This window comes from Caretta caretta, chromosome 2 (genome assembly GCF_965140235.1).
Source record: "Caretta caretta isolate rCarCar2 chromosome 2, rCarCar1.hap1, whole genome shotgun sequence".
NCBI lineage: Eukaryota > Metazoa > Chordata > Testudines > Cheloniidae > Caretta > Caretta caretta.
This window is the reverse complement of record NC_134207.1, coordinates 74405248-74426477: the sequence shown is the minus strand read 5'-3', so window position 1 is coordinate 74426477 and position 21230 is coordinate 74405248. Positions and strand designations below refer to the sequence as shown.

Below are 21230 nucleotides of genomic sequence, written 5' to 3'. Positions count from 1 at the left end.
TACGATAGGAATAAGAGGCCAGAGTACCACACAAGTACATAGGCAGAAAGCTTTGGGTAAGGACAGAGGCAAATGCACTGGCATGGAAGCAGAGGGGAATGACTAAACAAGTGTAAACTAATGCCTCAGGTGGGAACATTCTACATGGCAGAGCAGTCAGGAAGTGTCAGCTGAACGGTAACAAAACTAAAGCACCACAGTTATTGATTAATAAGTATTAAAGGCCCAGTCGTAACTCAGTCATTCATACGAATGAGGGCTGCAGGATTGGGCGAGGACCTCCTATATGATTGATACTGTCCTTTTTAACTTTCCAGTATACCCTTCTCATCCCATTACACACCAACAGCATTTCATACATACCTGAATAAATCTCCTTCTGAACAACCCAAGACCTGGAGCCTGTAATTCTCCTAAGTTTCTGTACATTCGTTCATACATTTCCTTAAGGTTATTTTTATTTCTCTGAGTTTTTCCCAACTCATTTTTGACATCCTCAACCCAATCCTGTGAATACAGAGAGAAGGGGCTGAGGACTGAAGAAAATAATTTACACACTCTCTCTTTTGTAACCCAGTCAGATGGTATTAGGTCTACCGATTATGTGACTTAGAATTTAAAAGTCTGCTATAATCATTTTGGAGCAAGCTGAAAACTACAGGAGTGCTATGTAAAATGCTGTTTCTTATACTTTGTTTATTATAGTAGTGCCAGGAGGCCAACTGAGTGCAAGGCCCCATTGTGCTAGCCACTGTACAAAGACAGAATAAGACAGTCCCTAACCTAAAGAGTGTAAACTCTAAATATACAAGACAGACATAAGTAGGGTTAAGGAGTATATTGTACAAGCAGAAGAAACAATGCAATGATTGCAAACATTATGCTAGTTCTACCACATCTTCTGCTTTTGTTTTGTTATTTAAATCCTTTCAGTGAGGTTATATTAGGAGGGGATTAGCTAGGTGAAGTGCTAAAGGGAAGGAGCAAGAAGGGTTAGAGTTAGTGAGGAAGGGGCTAACATCAGATCAGAACAGGGATAGGAATGTTCAGAGTAAAAATTGCAGAAAGCACTATGATGACATCATCTGTGGCCATCAATCCCTGCAACAGTTCTCCAGCATCAGTCTGGCTGGCTCCTCTCTGCATTATCTCTCTCAAAGGCCAGATGGCTGAGGGGTTCCTACTGTACCTTAAAGAGCATCACTGGATTAGAAAGCTGTTCCAGGGCATGAACAAAATCTTGAATCACTCCTCCTCTGTCTAATTTACTCTTTATCCTGTGAAAGAACAGACCATCAGAATTGGGCAACAAAAGCTGTCCTCAGCATATTCTTGTCCGGTCTTCACACAAATACTTTCTATGTGTAAAACCTGAACACATATAATTCTATGGGGTTCAGGGACAAGAGGGACTCGAGGATGGGAATTCTCTCTCTCTCTCAGGCTGCAGAGGAACAGCAGCGGAACCACTTACTGGCCTCTAATACAGCACTTAAATCTGTCCGTCTCTCTCTCTCTGCAACCTGTTATTTTTTGGTATTTGCTAAGAGTGTGCTGTGAAAATAGCAATATTTTGAACTGGCAGCTCTCCGGTGGGTACAGCAATCAGCATTAACAAGACTGTATACATCCAGCACATGCCAGTGAAGCTGCGTGTGGGTTATTTATTCTGAGTAGCACAAGAAGTGTGGACCTTTGCCTTCTTGTCTCAAACTAAGATATGATGCAAAAATCATGAGAAAAGACAAAGGGACACATACAATAATAGTAATTTTACAAGGGCTGTGTGATAACCCATATGAGAAAGTTAGGCATTACATGCTATTGTAGTCAACTAAAACAGCTCTTGCCCCACTAACAGATGGTGGTGAAAAGCAACGCTAGGGAGATCAAAAAGAAAAGGAGTACTTGTGGCACCTTAGAGACTAACCAATTTATTTGAGCATAAGCTTTCGTGAGCTACAGCTCACTTCATCGGATGCATACTGTGGAAAGTGTAGAAGATCTTTTTATACACACAAAGCATGAAAAAATACCTCCCCCAACCCCACTCTCCTGATGGCTGAGGACTCTAGAATAAGGGAGCAGTGTGTTTTATGCAATAAGAGCAGCCTTCTAAAAGGAAAGCCTGGGCATTCACCTCACTGCTCTTTTTGATGTACAAGGATAGCTTATTTAATTAGTTAAATTATTTTTTAATTAACAAGTGTCTTTGCTCATTTTGTTATATTTGAAAGATTAAAAATGTCAGGGCCTCACTTTCCTCTCTTTGCTAAAGGATCTTAGAAAACATTAGCAGATATGAATAGTGATGTAATTGGAGAGTGAGTTGTGGATTTCCCTCAACCCTAGCAGAGCAGAGCAGACAAGGAAGGATCCTCACTCTATGATTTTGCACCTGATACTTCATACTTCAAAAGAGCAGGAAAAGGCAAACATTTTTCTTTTATGTTTTGTAGTTCATTTTTATACGGCTGTGGGAGGCTAAGCATGAGCAAGGACTATGGGTGCTCAGCACCTCTAAAAATAATCTAGCCACTTACTTAAATTCCTAAATATGGATGGAGGTGCCTAATTTTAGGCACCCACATTAGAAAAGTTGGCCTAAAAGTACCCGTTTTTCTATGCCTTCGAACCAAGCACAGTAGATACCAAAATCTAGCTACCATTTTCTATGCTTTTCACAGACTATCACTTCCTATTAAAATCTTATAGATTTGTAAGCAACATTTCAAACACCACCTTGCTACAAACTCCTTGTTCTTGTGGCCAGTTGCAGTGTCTTTGAAGGAATAATTTTCACTGCTGATCAGGAAAGGATAGACAATTGCCTGTGGGTAGTTATTCGCAATCTCTTCTACAGTATGCTGCACAGCTACGGCTTCCTCTTTGTCAAGCACTGCCATCAACTGGCTAATCCAACCAATGAACTGCCAGCAGGGAACTGATGAAATCTGCAAAACACAGACAGTGTTTTCACCTTCTATATATCTTGAAAAATCCGGACTATAAACAAAAGCAAACAAAACTACTCTGCGTTCCAAGTCAGCAGGCAGAAACACGTGGAAAAATAGACAACGTTAATTAGATTGCACAGAATGTCCCCTGCTGAAGCAATCATTTTCAGTTCTTGATAGGTTTTCATCTGCAAACATTTATGTCTCATTGGCTGAGCCAAGTGAGGCCCTACACTCAACTTGATGGCATTTCTGTGTCTGGTTGGATGTAACAACATTTGCATGATGCATCTGATCAATTCCAAACTTTCAAGCAACGTTCTAGGCATCAATGGACAGAACCCTATTGATTTTGCGGAAACCTAGAAAACGAGGAGGAAATGGGGGACACAGAGCTCCTGGCACCTGGTTAGCCCAAAATCAGTAGGGTTCAACACAGCAGCTTTAACCAGGTCTGTGTTTGATGGCAGCCATTAACACCTTCCAGCATCACAACATATCCCATCTTAGCTCTACCCTTTGCCTCAATGGAATTTGAAATGTTGACACCCTAAATGACTTAATGAAGGACTCCTGATGAGCAACTATTGTTTTTGTGGCATCTGTTAGCTAGGACAGACTTCACCCATAATGTTCTAATGGGGAATTCATTACTGTCACAGTTCTTAGGGTGTGTCTATGTCAAGTGGCTACAGCAGCACACCTATGGTGCTGCAGTTGTGCCGCAATAGCCACTGTAGTGTAGATGCTTTCTACATAGACGGAAGGGTATCTTCTGTCAGTGTAGTTAATCCATGAGAGGTGGTTGCTAGGTCAATGGAAGAATTTTTCCATCAGCATGCTTGAGTCTATAGTAGGGTTAGGTTGAGCTAACTATGTTGCACAAGGTGCAAAATTTTTCATAGCCTTAAGCGATGCATCTAGGTTGACCTAAGTTTTAGGTGTAGACCAGGTCGTAGTCTTCCTGTCTTGGCTTCCACAGATACATTCTCAGCTCAGTGGGGCAGCCAAGCTGCGATTCTGTTCCCATGATGCCTTCTCAGTATGTCCCTATATCAATGCACTGCCCCCCCCAATCTGTAACCACTAGCATATAAATTCAGTTAAAAAAGTGGTTTTGAAACAAGCCTGTGCTAACAATGCAGAAACTATACCGGCATAGCTATGCCAGCATAAACCTATAATGCAGACACAGCCTGCACCGATGGAAGAGGTTTTTCCCAGTGGGGTAGGAGCACCACCTTCCTGAAAAAAGTTTAGTTATGTCAATGGAAGCATTCTTCCATCAAACACAGCTGCATCTACACTGTGGGGGTAGGTCAGCACAGCTATGTACACCAGGAGTGTGTGAGAGAACTTTTCAGTGTAGACTAAGACAGGAGCAGTCACGGGGGGGGGGGGGGGGGGGGGAAGATGTCACACAGTGGCCTGGCATGGAGGAAAAGGGTTACAAGGAGTCCTTGAAAGAGGGGATGGGAAGCTTGTGGGGGAAAATGAAGGGATGCAAGGAGACCCTGATGTGTGCAAAGCACTTGGCTGACAGAAATAAAAAGTGTGCAGCCCTCTAGTCCAGTGATTCTCAACCTATTTATCATTGTGGTCCACATTTGTGGCCCTCAAAGTGTTAGCTGGGCTGCAGCTTGAGAACCACAGTGCCCCCCACCTAACTCCCTCACACACAAACCCCTAAGCTCAGCACCCTCCGCCCAGAGACCCCTCCACAGAGTGGGGCCAGGAGCGGAGAGCTGGGTGTGGGGGCAGGGACACCGACCTGCGACCTTGCTGTGCGGGACAGGGTGGGTAGCCAGGACCCGGACCCTACACCCCACTGTGCAGGGCCAGGTGCTAGCCGGCTGCCTGGACCCAGCTATAGGGGGCCAGGCAGAAGCCAGGACCCCGACCCCAGAGCCTGCCAGGACCCTGTTGTGCAGGGCCAGGCAGCAGCCAGCTGCCCGGCTGGGGTGCCTGGAGCAGGGCAGCTGGGAGCCCGTGGCCTTTAGCACACACCTGAGCTGGGCCGCAGCTGTGTGCTAATTGGGCTGCATGCAGCCCGCAGGTTGAGAACGGCTGAAACAAACCGTTTAGAAATGGCCATAGGGGATGGGCAGGCAATCACAGCCTGAAGCATGCTCATCCCTGCCGGAGGCGACATGAAGAAGTGGCTAGTGGGGAGGGACATGCCCCCCCATTTCTCTGGGCAGACACCCAGAAGCAAGGAGGCAGCAGTTGCCCGGCAACAGCACTCTCAGTCATCCCCTTCGCTTCCCCCATCCCATTCCCTCCCCTTTCCTCTCCCAACTCCACCCCCTTTCTTCCCCACACTGTCCCCTGCCCCATTCCCCCATCCCCATCTCTTCCCCCATCCTGTATCATCCCTCTTCTTTCCCTACTGCCTCTTCCCCCCCACCCAAGGCAATCACCACCTGTCCAGAAATGGGACACAGCACATATAGAAGATGACAGTGATGGGCACTATGACGCAGGAGGCAGCGTCCTGGAGCTGCCTGCCAGCCTCAGCTGAGGAGAGGGCCAGAGGGAGCCTCTTCCCACCCTGACAGCTAAGCAGAGCTGCGAAGAAATCGGGGGAGCGGGGAGGGGCAATGTCTGCTCAAGCTACACCCACAGCTGACACGGGTTCCCGTGGTCTCTAGATTTTTAGCACCTGGTCACCAGTGTTAACCAATACCTGACAGTGTGTTCCTGCAGCGTGGGGAGACAGAGACAGGAGGGAGCAGAAGCAGCAGGCTGCCGGCTGAGCTCCTTCCAAGCCATAGGGGACTGCTTGGCCTTTCCTGCTGGCAGGATCGCTCCAGCAGGGCTGTGAGAGCAGGCTCCCCCTCACCCAGCTCTGGCCCCAGCCCCTGCCTGACCGGAGCAGCAAACTTAATTATTTTTAGCACACAGCTGCGGTACTGGGCCGCAACTGTATACTAATTGGGCCGTAGGTGGCCCACGGGCCATGTGTTAAGAACCACTGTTCAAGTCTTATTTCTTCATTAACCAACTCAGCAGCTGACTCAGCAAAAAGTGCAATGCAACAAGTTCCAAACATCCCATTAAACTAACATACAGATTTACACAATAATCCAAAATTCAATTTGAAGTAAAGGGATTCCGTTCAATAAATATTTGGTTCACAATCAACTCTGCTGTCCCAGGAATGGAAGTAACTAACCTCTCGTGCCATTAGGCTCAGTGTCTCTGCTGGATACCTTTCTATTATTTGCAGCAGCCTAGGAAACTTTAGCCTAGCATCTCTGGAATTCAGCTTTAAAGCTTTTATCATTTTCTCCACTACAATGGCTGGGAATGTCTGCAGATCCAGAGCACTGACATCTGCCAAGAAACATTAAACAAAAATTATCAGAAACACCGTCTTTTTTTCCATCCCTTTGATCGTCTAAAACATCATCTTTACTTTTAATTGTATTATCTACTTTCTTGGTGCTCTGTATGGAATTTTAACTTTTTTTGTTTTTTACTTTATTCTGTTTCCCATATGAAGACTTTTTTGAACTGCACACACCACTAGTCTGTGTATTCTTGGACTGTAAGCATTAGCTTTTATCAGGAGGCTGCATCATCACTAGTATCTTGCCCATGTTATACACAGCATTGTCATGGTCTGGGAATGAACAAGAGGAGCATCTGCTGGATAGGATGCATATCCCACCAGTAAGATGGAGACCTCATGACTCACTAATGGTGAAGCCAGAAGCAGCTGTCAGAAAGAATAAAAAGGATGTAAACAACATCCAAGTTGAGGACAATCTGTTTACATTTAAATTCAAGTCATATAACTTTCTGGGATTTCAGGAGCAGAGTGAAGCCTGATGTATTTTAGGTAAATCCTCCACAACAGGAGTTACTCCCTTGGTATTAAACACCACCGGTTATAAATTCTTCCATGTACAAGAATATTTTCTTTTTAAATGGCCCACCTCAAGCCCCTGCATTTTACTGCTCTCTATTGGCACTCTCCCATCTGAAATTTGCATAACAGTAAGATGAGAAGTCCTGACAAATATTTTAATTTCTGACTCACCAGATGAACCTTCTTCCTCTTTACGGAGATGCTTGTCACAGAAATCAACCAAAGTCATGTAAGCATTTATGACTCCTGTAAGGTCTACGTGCTCCATAGAGTGAGACTGCACCTCTTCTTCAGCCTTCCTCACTGCAGTGCTGAAGTACTGGAAAGCCCTCTTGTTCAGACCTGCTATCACCTGAAATTCAACCACAAGTGGAAACCACAACAAGGAGAGTTCAGCAAATAGGTCATGGTGAATATTCAACAAATTTAGTCTCTTTTTTCTATTTGCAAATGAAGACTGAGCACGTATTTGTCAAATACTTTATGTGAACAGTTCTTGATCTGTAGATGATTCTTGGCTGCAAGTATTCAATATTTGAAATTTGAGCTGTATTGGATACATAGATCATATGGTATTAGTTCTGTTCCCTGTCTGGATAGGCATAAATCTTAGATTGGGGCTTCCAACGCAAGTCATATTTATTAGTTTAAAATTCACTTTCTATGAACATTCTCTACAATTTGGTATTTCCAAGCTAGTAAACTCATTCAATAGACTATTTGTAAACAGTTAACGTGAAAGAGACACAAGCACAGCTGAAGAAAATTAAGTTTTTTAGTTTGAATGGCCATGAGAATATGTGGGGGATTTTTGTTTTGTTAAAAAGCCCAGATCTAGTTTTAACCTTTATTTATACACAAATCATGTTTTTTTCTATTATGAGAACTGAGGCACAATGTGGTCATCCCAGATTTCTCTACCACAATGTACTGAATGGAAGAAATCATTTACAAAGCATTTTACAAACAAACTTACCTAAACTCCGTATACAGATTCCATCATCTACCACCTACTTGGCAGAAATGTGCCAGCTGTTTAGCAGTATTCAGCAATACCACCCAACAGTTTAGGAACAGCAAGTGAAAAATACTGTATCCAATATAAACTACACTGTGAATTTTTTTGGGACAGTCCCAGGATATAATCCTTTTGGCTAGAAGCAGGCAGGAGGATTAATATGATAAAAGGCATCTCCTTAAAAATCACTTCCTAGAACTGTATTTTGTAATATATCCCATTGTCTTGGAAATGCAACAACTCATGGAAAGCCTGGTTCTCCAGAGCTGTGCTTGTAGCAAAATGATTCATATTATTTAGATAAAAGAGCAGACTGCGTCCAGGGACAGAAGCTTGGCTCAGCAACTTGGCTGACCAGGCATCTCAGAGCAGGTAACATTTTGGAGAACAGGGACTTCAGGCAAATTTGAAAAGATTTGGTCTAACTTTTTTAAAATGTTTGATTAATCCCTAGTGGATGGAAACAGAGATGTCATTCTTCTTTCTCCTCCCTACCCCCACTTCCTTTCTTCCCTTTCCCTCCCTTTTCGTTCTTTTATCTTTTCTATTCTTCCCTTATTTGTTTCGGGGGAGGGAATCAAAATATAAACAAAAAACCCTACATTGTGAAGTTTATGGAGGCAAAGGGAAATTATTGGACTTGGAATTTGGTCAGGAGACAAGTGTTAGCACCCTTAGGTCTTGCAGAAGGTACCATGTTATCTCAGTTTGATGTCTCATCCAGAAGGTAGTATAGTGCTCTCTAGTACCATGCTGGGATACTGGTTAAATACTGACTCAGAGGGAACAGAATCATCCACAAAATGATGGATACCACTTACTGCAGTATCTTTCTGGAGGTCTCTCAAATAAGTATGATCTTTCTTAGTTTTTAAGGATCACAGCACAAGGTGGTACGGAAGAGATTTCATGCTTACTTTTCAACTGCTCATTATAAAGAATGTTGTCATTCATTCTGGTAGAGTAACTAGCACAATAATTTTTAACTTTATGAAATAGTTATAATAATTTTTGTCCTTATTATACTGACACTGTTCATTTACAGATTGTACTTGCTCCTGGAGAGACAAATAAGACTGTTTGTTCATTCTGACTGTAGTTACTCCCAAGGCTCTTAATAGAGGGCAGCTATCAAGATCAGCAGATATAAATTGATATATGCAGTTTAACTCTCCATTTGGTTTCCTTTGAAAGACATAAGTTCAGTTCCAGGGCATCTTGAACAACTCTCAATACATACATTTGAAGATCTGGTAGGATCTCCAATTGCGTGCTTTTTATATTGTACTCCTGCTCAATTAAGGCAAAGGACAATGGGACAAATTTTACTTTTTTCTGCTCCTAGCTATGGTTGATCATTAAAATGACTAAACAATCATTAAAATAAACAGAAAATTAGCTATATTAATATTAGGAATTGACTATCTTCATGGGAGATTCATGTGACCAGCCCTGCCTGATGTTAGCATGGATTTCGAAGAGCACCACGCATCCCACTATGAGGCTGGTCTCTGCTCCCTCACCCTTCTTGCCTTTGTGCATGCACATGCTCTCGGACAGACCTCCTTCCTCTATATAAGATGTCAGTAGGGACAAACACTAGCACAATCATGGAGGCTCTGGACACAGCAGATTCAAAACCTGCCTCCACAAGTTTTTCTTTACCATCTTGGTGGGAGTTTGGGGCATGAAACCTCCTCTCCAGCAATGAGTAGGAGAGGACTGTCCAGGGGCAGGAGCCCATGACTGACTAAGCGGGGTCCAGATCAGACTAACAGCAGCTGCAGCTCATTGGAGAAATCAGTGCTAGCAACAGAGAGCAGTAGCATGGGTTTACTGTAGTAACATGGGCTTAATGTAACTGAGTTAATGAATTACATAACAAAATTAGCTAGCTACAATAATGAGTAAGAAGCTCCTTTCCCTTCTCATTTACCTTCTCAGAGTTTTCAGGCCTCTCTCCAGAAAGCATCACGACTTTCCTAGCTTTTTCTTCCTCCATTTTTTCAAGACATCTTGGATCTTTGCTAAGGGCACTGGCCAAAATATGGTAAGTGGTACCCAACAGAAGGTTTTGGTTGCGGAAGGCCACTATGTTTTTACTCAGGTAGTCAGTTTTGCTCTCATCTGTTCGAATTCAGAAATAAAGTTGGTAATTTGGCAGTAAAATGGATTCCCATTACAAACAGGAAGAGAATCCATAGCATAGGTTCTGCATCAATGGAGTCTGAATAGATAACATTATTACCCAGTAAAGAGATGGTTTTCAACACAGTGAGCATTTGTTCAGGACTATTCTGGCTCTGACTGCGACTATGGCTAAAGCGGCAATAGCTGTGATTCCATCTCAAGAGCCAGTCTTCTCTGGTTTTAGACTCTCTGTGCAGATCCTTCAGAAGCTTCATGGCAACTGAGAAGCTGTTCTACATTAACAGATCAAAATGGGAATTTTCAATAATGCATTAGAAGAAGGGGAAATAAAAAACTACTGTTTGCAGCAAATGAAGAGATCCAGGGATATTGCAAGCGCCTTTACAGGATTCACAACGTGTAACAGGAAAGGTCCTGGGAATTCCAGCAAAGTGTGAGGGGCACCACTACCTTTTGGGCTGGGTGTGAAAAACAGGCTTACACATGGAAGTATTTGATAAAAATAAAAAAAAATACACAAACAATCTAGCTCCAGTCATTTTTAACTCAAATCCTACTTAAAATACAGAGGTCAACATGTCAACTTTTTCCACCTTGATAGTCTGGTCTCTAAATTAGGTCTCTACATCTATCTTTAGACCCATTAACAAGTGGTTTGACTTTCAGGGGTACTGAGTACCCATTACTCCCACTGATCTCAATGGAGACTTTGGGTATTCAGCACCTCTGAGCAACAGGTCACTTAGGGTTAGATTCAGAAAGGGATTTAGGTGCCTACCTTCCACTTTTGGTGCCTAAATCCCAAGATCAGACACCACTAGTATTAAAACTCCCACAGCTCAGCTGCTGCTGAATCCTGTAGATTTTTAACTCACTTGGTGCGTAATTTTTTGCAGAACAAGTTACCTAGGCACCTATGTTTCTGCCTCTGTGTATCTGAGCCTCTGCTCCATTCTAGACATCTGGACACCTAAGTCCCAATGTGATGCACAGGCCGGGGAAACACAGCTGTTCCTCCACCTAACTTGCACGCTGGGCCTGAGCTGGTAAGCAGGTAAGCTTGCCTGCTGGACCTGGCCCCACAGGTAAGCTCACACAAAACAGACAGTGGGACTTAGCTCAGTCCTTATGATACTCATGTGGAACATGGAAAACCCCAGTTCAAGGGATCAGCAAGTGAAGGCCCCAATCACTAGGTATGGAATATTCTGATGTGGCCCTCCCTCAGTCTGTCCTGTAGAAGCAGTTCCATTGTGGATAAACAATTAAACAGTCATTAGTCCGGAGCGAGAGAGAGCCTGGTGGTTTGAAAACTCACCCAGAATGTGGGAGGCCCAGGATCCCTGCTCTAATGACTAATTATTTTTTCCAGAGAGGAAAAGCTTCAAAAGGAAAGACTGAGAGAGTCCCATATAACAATATCCCATAGCCCAATGGTTAGGGCACTTGCCTGAGAGGTGGTGGCAGATCCCTGTTCAGATCCTTTACCTTACTAGAGCAGAAGATAAAAATAGAAATATAAATACATGAAATTAAAAAACTTTAAAATGTGATACATTATGCTACTTACACATGCCCCCCACAGGCCCACAACTATAACATTTCTGATGCTTTATTTATTTGTTCTGGAAAGTACCAGGAACATCTGGTGAACGAAAAGAGCCTTTGGGCACATTTCCTGAAATTGCACATTTTAGAAAAGTTGTTAATTAACAGCTGCCATCTACAATTCTGTAGAAAAAGAACCAGGCTTCCCAGAACATACTATGGGGGGAAATCCCTGCATTGGCAGCAGCATGACATGGACAACCTAATCTGTCTTTTCCAGTTCTAATAGCTATGGTTTTCCAATGAATCAAGCACTACCAGACAGTGCAGAGTCACCTGTTTCCTGGCACTCTCTATCATCTTCATTTTCATATTAAATTTGCAGCTTCTAATCATTGAATGAATGTCTTCTTCCTGCATATCTGCTTCCATTTTGTCACCAACATCTCCCCTTCCATCCACCTCCATACTATCATCAGCCTGGATGTTAGGCAGTTTCTCCTGAATTTTTCCAAGAAAGAAACACCTGCACAATGGTGAAAGGAAATATAAGACATTAACATACAGTGAGAAGCACACAGGTGATTTTAATCCTTCCTCTCCTTGATCTATATTCAATGCTGCCAAATTTCCCACTGGTAAATATGGCTAAGCAGCTTCAATCACTGACTGATGTCACTATTATTTGTGATTTTGATCCTCTTCAGTCAGGAGTAGGCATATTCAACTAATAGAATTAATAGTCACAAACAGGGTGTAATGAATACCCCTCTGTCTTGAAATGGTGTTCCTTACAAATATTTCATTTTTTAATCCTGGCTATGGGGTTAGATTTTTATTGGAGACTATGGAGTTTAGGTGCTAGAAAATGTCCATTATTACATTTTTCTAGAATACTACCCCAAATGTACGAAGATAAACCTATAGCCCTTTCTCTAATGACAGCATAATTGTAAGGAACATGTATACCGGCTTATAAAATATAAATGCCAGCTAGAGCTGACTGAAACTTGGGATTTCCAGTTCATGGAAAATTTCAGTATTTCAAAGGGCAGTGGTGAAGCTGACAAGAATCATGTCAATTTCAGTCAGCAGCTGCCAGGATTCCCAGGATCCAAGGCAGCCCCACTATATTCACAGCCCTGACACTGGGGGCCGCAGAGCTTCCAGACATCTAGGCCTGCTGGCTCCAAGTCTTTCAAGTGGGTGGGTCCTGGGAGCCAGTTGATCTGGGAGCAGTCTGCATGGTAGGGCTGCCCAAAGCCATGGACCCTAGAAGCCCAGGCTCCCCAGCAGCCTGCCATGAAACCAAGCAGAGTTCCGGTGGAAACCTGCCTGTGATTCAATTAAAGTTTATCAAACCAGAGATGCTTCTGTAACACACTTCAGGTTCAATAAATCGGCATTTCCCAATGAAACTCTATTTCACAGGAAAAATCCTTACCAGCTCTAGCACGAGCCTATATTTCATGTCAAACTCTGACCCAACTGAAAATCTTATTTAGGTTTGCACAAGTGACCTTTCAGATTTTTATTACAGTAGTGCCCTGAGACTCCAGTCACCATCAAGGGACCCACTGAGATATCCTTACTCACAGTGACTATTACCTTACTCTATAAGTAGGCCCATGAACTTCAATGGGACTGCTTACCATGTAAACTGTTACTCACTGGGAGTCTGGGTATCAGTCTGGCTCTGCACTAGGTGCTGTGTAAACACCATAGAAATACGGTCCCTGTCCCAAGGAACCTTATAACCTAATTTAAGAGAAGACACAAGTAGGTATCTTAAAAGCCCACAGCAAGCTTTCGGCAGTTTGTCAACTCTCCAAAGCTTGTAAGTTTTGGGGCTTTCCCAAAGGATAAAGCATGAAATGTGTTTTGGTTCACCTCTAACCTAAGTAAGCTCCTATGCACACGAGGTTTTGGCTCCTGGCTGAACGAACACTGCCAAGCCTGCTGAGACTCCATAATCAGCAAATTTTAAGGAGCTTATTTGGCTCAGAGAGAGGTAATGATGAAGACTGAGGAAAGGAGAGTGATCTGAAGTTGCATTGAGAGAAAGGAGAGGATGTGGAGAAATATTATGGGGAGGAGAAAGAAATTAAAAGGTTAGAGAAAGCATCTGAGCCTCTTGAGAGCTTGCCTAAATAAAGTCTCTCAAGGGTCAGCCATTTCAGGTAACTGTTGCACAGCAGAAGTTTTGGTTATAGTAATAGTTAAAGACAGTCACATAAATACCTGAAGAACATGGTGATGACTGGGGTTGGGTTCTTTGTATAAAACCTTGTTAAAACTTCTAGCTGTTTAAAGACATCTGGTAATTGAGAGCCCATTATTGTGACTTTTACTCACGCTGAGGGGCACTTAGTGAGTAGCCCCATTGTGATAAATGTGACTATTCACCCATCTACTCCTCAACATATGTAAGGATTGAAAAATTGGGCCAAGGATGGATGGATGGCAAATCTTAATTTATAATCCTTATTTCTTTATCGTGTACCTAGCTATTGATGGATGACAAACAATTTTAAGCTTTAGGCTATTGGTCTAATCTGCTAACTACACTATTTATATGAAAACATCCTCTTATCCACCTACGCACCCAGTCTGCCCTTTGCTCCTCTCCATATCTTAGTAATATGAAAACAATTTGTTCCATCTGAAAGGCAAGACACAATAGTACTTAGAAATCACGGAGTGCTAGATTCCAACCAAAAATTTCTACAAGCAACATGAGAAATATAGCAAGCTTAACTATCACGTAGAATCATAGTTAACAGACAAGTATCTCATCTTACCGGTTTGTAATAATGTCATCCCAGATGTTCATGGGGTCCATTTTATCATCTGGATATCTGCTTGTCCAAATTCTGAGAAGTCTCTTAAGGGAAGCTTGAGAAGCTAAGCTGCCTAAAATCAATTAAAAATACTTTAAGAAAAGGCTGCATGGAGGTAATGTGAAAATGTAGGGGGTCAAACCATAATGTTTAGAATGAGAAAAGCACAGATTGACACAGCAGCAGCCAGCAGTTACTATAATGAAACTCACTCAAATTTCCTGACTCCTATTAAATGAATCATTGTCTGGTGTTTATTATACTATTTTCTAGGCATTGCTGTATCTCAACTACTAGAGAGTAAAGAAACTAAAAGGAGCAATAATTATCACTGAAAAAGAATGACAGTTATCAGTATTCCTCATAGGAGTATAGTGGAATACAAAGGTACAATTGTTAACTAGAGTTTTGTACTAAGCTGATAAGATGTAAATAACTTTATATTTTATGCCTAAAATGGCAGATATTAATGGAACACATGATCTGTCTATGCTGTTCACTACTATCTGGCGGATGTAATTGCAGAGCCATTGTCCATTATCTTTGAAAACTCATGGCAATCGGGGGATGTCCCAGATGACTGGAAAAAGGCTAATGTAGTGCCCATCTTTTAAAAAGGGAAGGAGGAGGATCTGGGGAACTACAGGTCAATCAGCCTCACCTCAGGCCCTGGAAAAATCATGGAGAAGGTCCTCAAGGAATCAATTCTGAAGCACTTAGAGGAAAGGAAAGTGATCAGGAACAGTCAGTATGGATTCATCAAGGGCAAGTCATGCCTGACTAATTTAGTTGCCTTCCTTGATCAGTTAACTGGCTCTGTGGATGAGTGGAAAGCAGTGGATGTGTTATTCCTTGACTTCACCAAACTTTTGATACAGTCTCCCACAGTATTCTTCCCAGCAAGTTAAAGAAGTATGGGCTGGATGAATGGACAGAAAGCTGGCTAAATTGTTGGGCTCAACGGCTAGTGATCAATGGCTCCATGTCTAGTTGGCAGCTGGTATCAAGCGGAGTGCTCCAAGGGTCGGTCCTGGGGCCGGTTTTGTTCAATATCTTCATTAATGATCTGGAGGATGGCGTGGATTGCACCCTCAGCAAGTTTGCAGATGACAGTAAACTAGGAGGAGTGGTAGATACGCGGGAGGGTAGGGATAGGATACATAGGGACCTAAATAAATTAGAGGATTGGGCCAAAAGATAAGGATCAACAAGGACAAGTGCAGAGTCCTGCACTTAGTACGGAAGAATCCCATGCACTGCTACAGACTAGGGACCAAATGGCTAGGCAGCAGTTCTGCAGAAAAGGACCTAGAGGTTACAGTGGAAGAGAAGCTGAATATGAGTCAACAGTGTGCCCTTGTTGCTAAGAAGGCTAATGGCCTTCTGAGCTGTATAAGTAGGGGCACTGCCAGCAGATGGAGGGATGTGTTTGTTCCCCTCTATTCGACAATGATGAGACCTCATCTGGAGTACTGTGTCCAGTTTTGGGCCCCACACTACAAGAAGGATGTGGAAAAACTAGAAAGCGTCCAGCGGAGGGCAACAAAAGTGATTAGGGAACTGGAACACATGACTTATGAAGAGAGGCTGAGGGAACTGGGATTGTTTAGTCTGCGGAAAAGAATGAGGGGGGATTTGGTAGCTGCTTTCAACTACCTGAAAGGGGGTTCCAAAGAGGATGGATCTAGACTGTTCTCAGTGGTACCAGATGACAGAACAATGAGTAATGGTCTCAAGTTGCAGTGGGGGAAGTTTAGGTTGGATATTAGGAAAAAAATTTCACTAGGAGGGTGGTAAAGCACTGGAATGGTTTACCTGGGGAGGCGGTGGAATCTTCTTCCTTTGAGGTTTTTAAGGTCAGGCTTGACAAAGCCCTGGCTGGGATGATTCAGTTGGGGATTGGTCCTGCTTTGAGCAGGGGGTTCAACTAGATGACCTCCTGAAGTCCCTTCCAACCCTAATATTCTATGATCTATCAAACTAGTCTAAAACTAATCATGTGTAATTTTAAAGAGATAATTGGTATTTTAAATCATCATGCAAGGATTTTATGGCAAGGGCTAGAAACATAAAACATAACATAGCTGATGACCCTTTTTAAAAGTATCTTCACTGTTATCAGACACAGATTCAGAGTCTTTTGACATGTGAAAATAACTACACTCACTCTTTCCAAAAATAAAAAGCTCATTGCCACAATGTATATACACAAAATAAGCGAAAAATACTGTGGGGAAAAATATCTTACTTGGTTTGCTTATAAAATTGATGAATTCCTGTATTTCTGTTAAAGCTTGGACAGACTGCAGCTTTGTTAGTCGACTTCGGTGTAACAGATTATCAATACTGGAATAGTTCTAGGAGAGGGAAAATGATTTTTAAGTGATTTCTTATCATGTTTTTATTTAAAGCCCTGTAGAGCAGATAAATAACCGATCCTTCTATGTGCTATGCTCAACTAGATTGTGATTCATATCATCCTTAGAAAAGATGCATAAAACCAACCAGTATCAGTTTACACTAGTTAGAGGTTTTCAGAATGACACATCAGTGAACTAGGCTGAATAAACTCAGTGTGATATAGTGGGGGGGAGGAGGAGACAGAATGAATAAACTGAAAGGAGCAAGACACCCCCAAAATAGGGGGGGGGGGGCAATGTTGCACTGGATGGCTGTTTCCATTTCTTCAGTTCCTGAGGTGAAATCCTGACCCTAGGGAAGTCAACAGAAGTTTTGCCATTCACTTCAAGGGGGTCAAGATTCCATCCTTTATATTTTTATCTTGAAGGACTGTTCCAGTAGCAGCAAGGGCTGCACTTGACATGACTTCCAACAGAGAATCACAGCAGACATGTCAGCAGCTTTGTTACCTGCATGAAGGCCTGCATGCCACTGCTTATGTAATATCTGGCTCTGTCAAAGTCATCCTGCAAGATGTAGAGAAGACTCAGCTCTTGGCTGTAATACATTTCTATAAGGGCTTTCCTCTGTTCTATCTTCATAGCCTCATCAATGAAGGTCAGCAAGGACTGGTCATTGCCCCCATGGAGCAGTAACTTCAACTTACTCCGTATTATATATGGCAGATAGGTTTCCTACAGAGGAAAAAAGTAAAGTCTCTTTACTCCTGGGGCAGGATACTGAATAATCACTTCTGCCATCTGTTGCTGGTGATGTAGAACCGTATGCAAGACATATAGGGGCCTGGTTCCATCTGCTACAGGCCTAAAGATTTTCAAATTAGGAAAAGACTAACATATTTCACCAAATGTAATTATATTTTTCAGTGTACCTTAACCTTTTTCAGACTGACTCCCATCAACCAACAAGTCACATAGAGCCCTCTTCCGGTGGGCTCATGCAGTTGCACAGGTACTGGCGCTTTGCATTTCTTATCAACTTCAAGATAAATTCTGTTTGACCACCCAAATACAGGAGGAGGAGAAAAATAAATGACAGCAACATGAAGAGGACAATGTGACAAGGCTGGAGCCATTTTCTCAGTCATGGGACTAAAGGGCAACTTGAGAAGCAACAGAACAGCAAAAAATATTTACTTTAATTACTGTTGACGGTACTTTTTTATAAGAAAACTCATCTAAGTTGTGCAAAATACCTTTGTGATCAAGTCATTTTACCTCTATCCCTAATCAAAGCACCGCAGTAATGGCCCCTGTACAAATGCAATCAGCGTGATATCAAATCTAATCTAGCAATGATTTCACAAACCTGATAAAATGGATCACTCCAAGTTTTGTTTAGGTCTGGAGGTTGTCCGCTATCAATATTAACAGTGGAACAATACTCCAGTAACTTCCACTCTGTCAGATGGTTGTAGCATTCAAGAGATGCAAGTTCCCAGAAATCCTTTTCTGCTTCAGTAGGCTCACCATCCGACCAGTCTTGTTTAGAGAGAGCCTAGAAAAGGAATGTCAGATAAAAAAAACAAGTAGGGTCTTAGCGGCAACATTATGATCTTTTTACTATTCTAGCTGAACACGTTCAGGAAAACCTATAATGTTTTCACTGTTGCATGACAATATTTTATTCCTTTATCAGCATTTGTGTTTAATCAACAAATAGGACCAAAGAAAATGTTCCAAAGAATTCTTCAAAATTTAAGCCAGTCACACCTTTAACATATAAAACTCAATTCAGATGAGAGCTTCAGTCAACCTGCATTTGTAAAGAGCTGCATTTTTCCACCTTTCATTTAGACACAAACATTCTGTAGGTAAATCATTTCCACAGATTTTTTTATCTATTATCAACTTGTGAACACAAATAGAACTTACATGTGCAGATCATAGGCACTTAATTTGCACTCTTTAATGCTCTTTTGTATTTATTGAAATTATATTGATTTATGCCTGTAAAGTTGTGTGACACTAATGGAGATAACTTGAAAATTAGGCTCAATAAGCACTGTCTGTTATGAACTGTTATTTATATTGCATTTGGCCAAGTATCTTTTATTGTTCTTGAATTACATAATGAAGTGAACTAAATAAAAGAACGTTTAAAGCAACACGCTGTCTCAGAATTATTATTTTGATGGAAGTAAAAAAAGGGTCTTAAAAAAAATCTGAGAGGAAATAAACCATAAACCATGTAATTTTTTACCTCATCATACTGTTTAGCTGCTTCAGCATAATCACTTTTTGCCTCTGCTAACAGTGCATTCTGGGTAATTTCCTTAGTTCCAATCTTTCCACTGAAAATACCACGAAGAACATCATAATCTCCAACAGATCGATAAAGCCTAGTAAAGTTAAGACAAAAAAATATTATTTGAAAAAGAACAGCTTTCTATTCAAGTGCAAAGTATCCAGGTACAAAGTGCTTCAGTATTACAACTGATACATGTTAGATAGTCTATGCAAACTGACAGCTCTATAACTGCCTGGCTGCACAGAATGCATCACTGATAAATGGATATTATTCTTCTATCAGATTATGAATTTATACTGGATTGTGTAAATTCCACTCTGGTCAAAAAATGCTTAAAGAATGCTGCACACACTACTCCGAAAGAGTACAGCATTTAACTGGATTGGAAACCAAGCTGTTGAATCTGTACCAGAGAATGTGTTGGAACAGATTTATGACATGGGAGTAGCCCTGCCTGAAAGGTCAATAATTAGCTCAGAAGTATTAAAAATATACCTCCTATGAAAATCAAGACTTACATATGACTAGAACTCTTGGCTGCTTTAATTTGAACTAATTAATTTCTGCCCAAACAAGCACTTACTTAGCAAGTTCAATCCATCTGATTACATCTGGAGAGAGCTCTGCCCTTCCACGCATTCGTTTGGACAGTGGTTCTTCTGCAGAAGAAAGACGAGTTAGAGCCTGTTCAAGAAGCAGGATGCCCACGGGTTGCTGTAAACTGGCTAAGCAGCTAGTGCTCACAGTGGCCGAGTCGAGGTCTAGCAGCTCTCTGTGCTGGTAACTCACTTCCTGTAAAACAAAGACATGGGCTGTTTATAAAGCCTATTTCCAATACTTACAGGCCCACTGAGAACATCTTTTGGTTTTATTTTCCTAAAGTGAAAGGAAGCTTGGATGGAGGCCATTGCATCATGAAGAGAGTTCCCAGCTGTGGTGCAGTTTTCCTTAAGTAGCAACAGTTTGGCTGACATGAGTAACCAATCCACTTAGGGTGACCAGATGTCCCAATTTTATAGGGACAGTCCCGATTTTTGGGGATTTTTTTTTTATATAGGCACCTATTACCCCCAGCCCCGTCCCGATTTTTTACACTTGCTATCTGGTCACCCTAAATCCACTTTTCTCCCACTCATGCACCATCAGACTGAATTAAACTCTGCAGCATGAAAACAAATTGAAAATGAATGGAGAATGAGAAATTTCTTATCTGATAATTTTCTTTACATGAGCAATTTCTTTCCGAGTCCATTATTCATGGACCAACGCGCCCTACCCGAGGAATTCAGAGGTGGTCCATTGTTGTTGCTCCAGGGTCCAGGACTAAGCTCCGCCCCTTAGCTCAGGCCACCAGAGCAGTTCTTCCACAGCTGTAGAAACACTCCAGCAACCAATTATTAGCATTAAGACAACCTCATTTACCGGACTCCCAGTGTGGGTTGAATTCCGAGAAGCCGCTAACAGAAAGGAAAATCATCAGATAAGGAATTTCTCATTCTGTTGCACAGTTTCTCTCCTCTTTCGCTATTCATGGAAAGTAGCAAGTAGTGACTCCCAGAAGCAGGAAGGGAAACAATAAGCAGTTTAATTATTACAGTAGGCTAATAGGCAGGAATAGAAATTCTTCCATATATAAAGCAAGAGCTTTATAAACTAAGTAGCAACCTCCAACCAAAGGAGAAATGGAAATTTCCTTTGCAAATCTTCCTCAGGTGAGGTTCCTTCCCCCCCACAGCATGCCAGCTGGTGCAAGAATTTTACATGTTGCCTGCAAGCAACTTTGAGACCCTAAGACCTTGGCATTTTGGATAGAATGAAATGAACAGGCTACAATTGGTGTATGTATGCCATGTGCTTGAGACATATCTTTAGAGCTCTAGGAATGCCCATTTATGCCACAATCTTCCAAGGATTAGAACAAAACAATGGGAGAACTATTTCCCAGGAACTGTGGAAAGAGAAATTTACCTTGGACAGAAAGGTTTCTGGAGCTCTAAAAGTAACCTTTTCCTTATGACAAAGGCAGCATGGTTCTTGTATGGATATGGGAACTAATTCCAAAATCTTCCTTTTGGAGGTAATGGTGACTAAAAATGCCAGCCACAGGCTTGTCTAATCCATCTTTCTAATTAAATTTGGCAGATATACTCAGAGGAACCGATGTGCCTGTC

At 42.0% G+C, this 21230-nt stretch overlaps 1 protein-coding gene across 3 annotated transcripts in view; it reads right to left on the bottom strand.

The window, feature by feature from the left end:
- PRKDC (protein kinase, DNA-activated, catalytic subunit) overlaps positions 1-21230 on the bottom strand; it is a 162302-nt gene that overhangs the window by 17688 nt on the left and 123384 nt on the right. For 2 of the 3 annotated variants that reach the window (XM_048840604.2, XM_048840605.2), the window contains exons 63-76: positions 19643-19851; positions 19012-19150; positions 18118-18306; positions 17259-17483; positions 16637-16745; positions 14350-14461; positions 11885-12074; positions 10098-10272; positions 9786-9976; positions 7003-7183; positions 6133-6293; positions 2743-2954; positions 1190-1277; positions 364-507 (exon numbers count right to left, since the gene is read on the bottom strand). In XM_048840604.2, coding sequence (XP_048696561.2) covers positions 364-507; positions 1190-1277; positions 2743-2954; positions 6133-6293; positions 7003-7183; positions 9786-9976; positions 10098-10272; positions 11885-12074; positions 14350-14461; positions 16637-16745; positions 17259-17483; positions 18118-18306; positions 19012-19150; positions 19643-19851 — 2325 coding nt within the window. The remainder of the gene's footprint in view (positions 1-363; positions 508-1189; positions 1278-2742; positions 2955-6132; positions 6294-7002; positions 7184-9785; positions 9977-10097; positions 10273-11884; positions 12075-14349; positions 14462-16636; positions 16746-17258; positions 17484-18117; positions 18307-19011; positions 19151-19642; positions 19852-21230) is intronic. The other variant, XM_048840606.2, reaches the window with a different exon arrangement.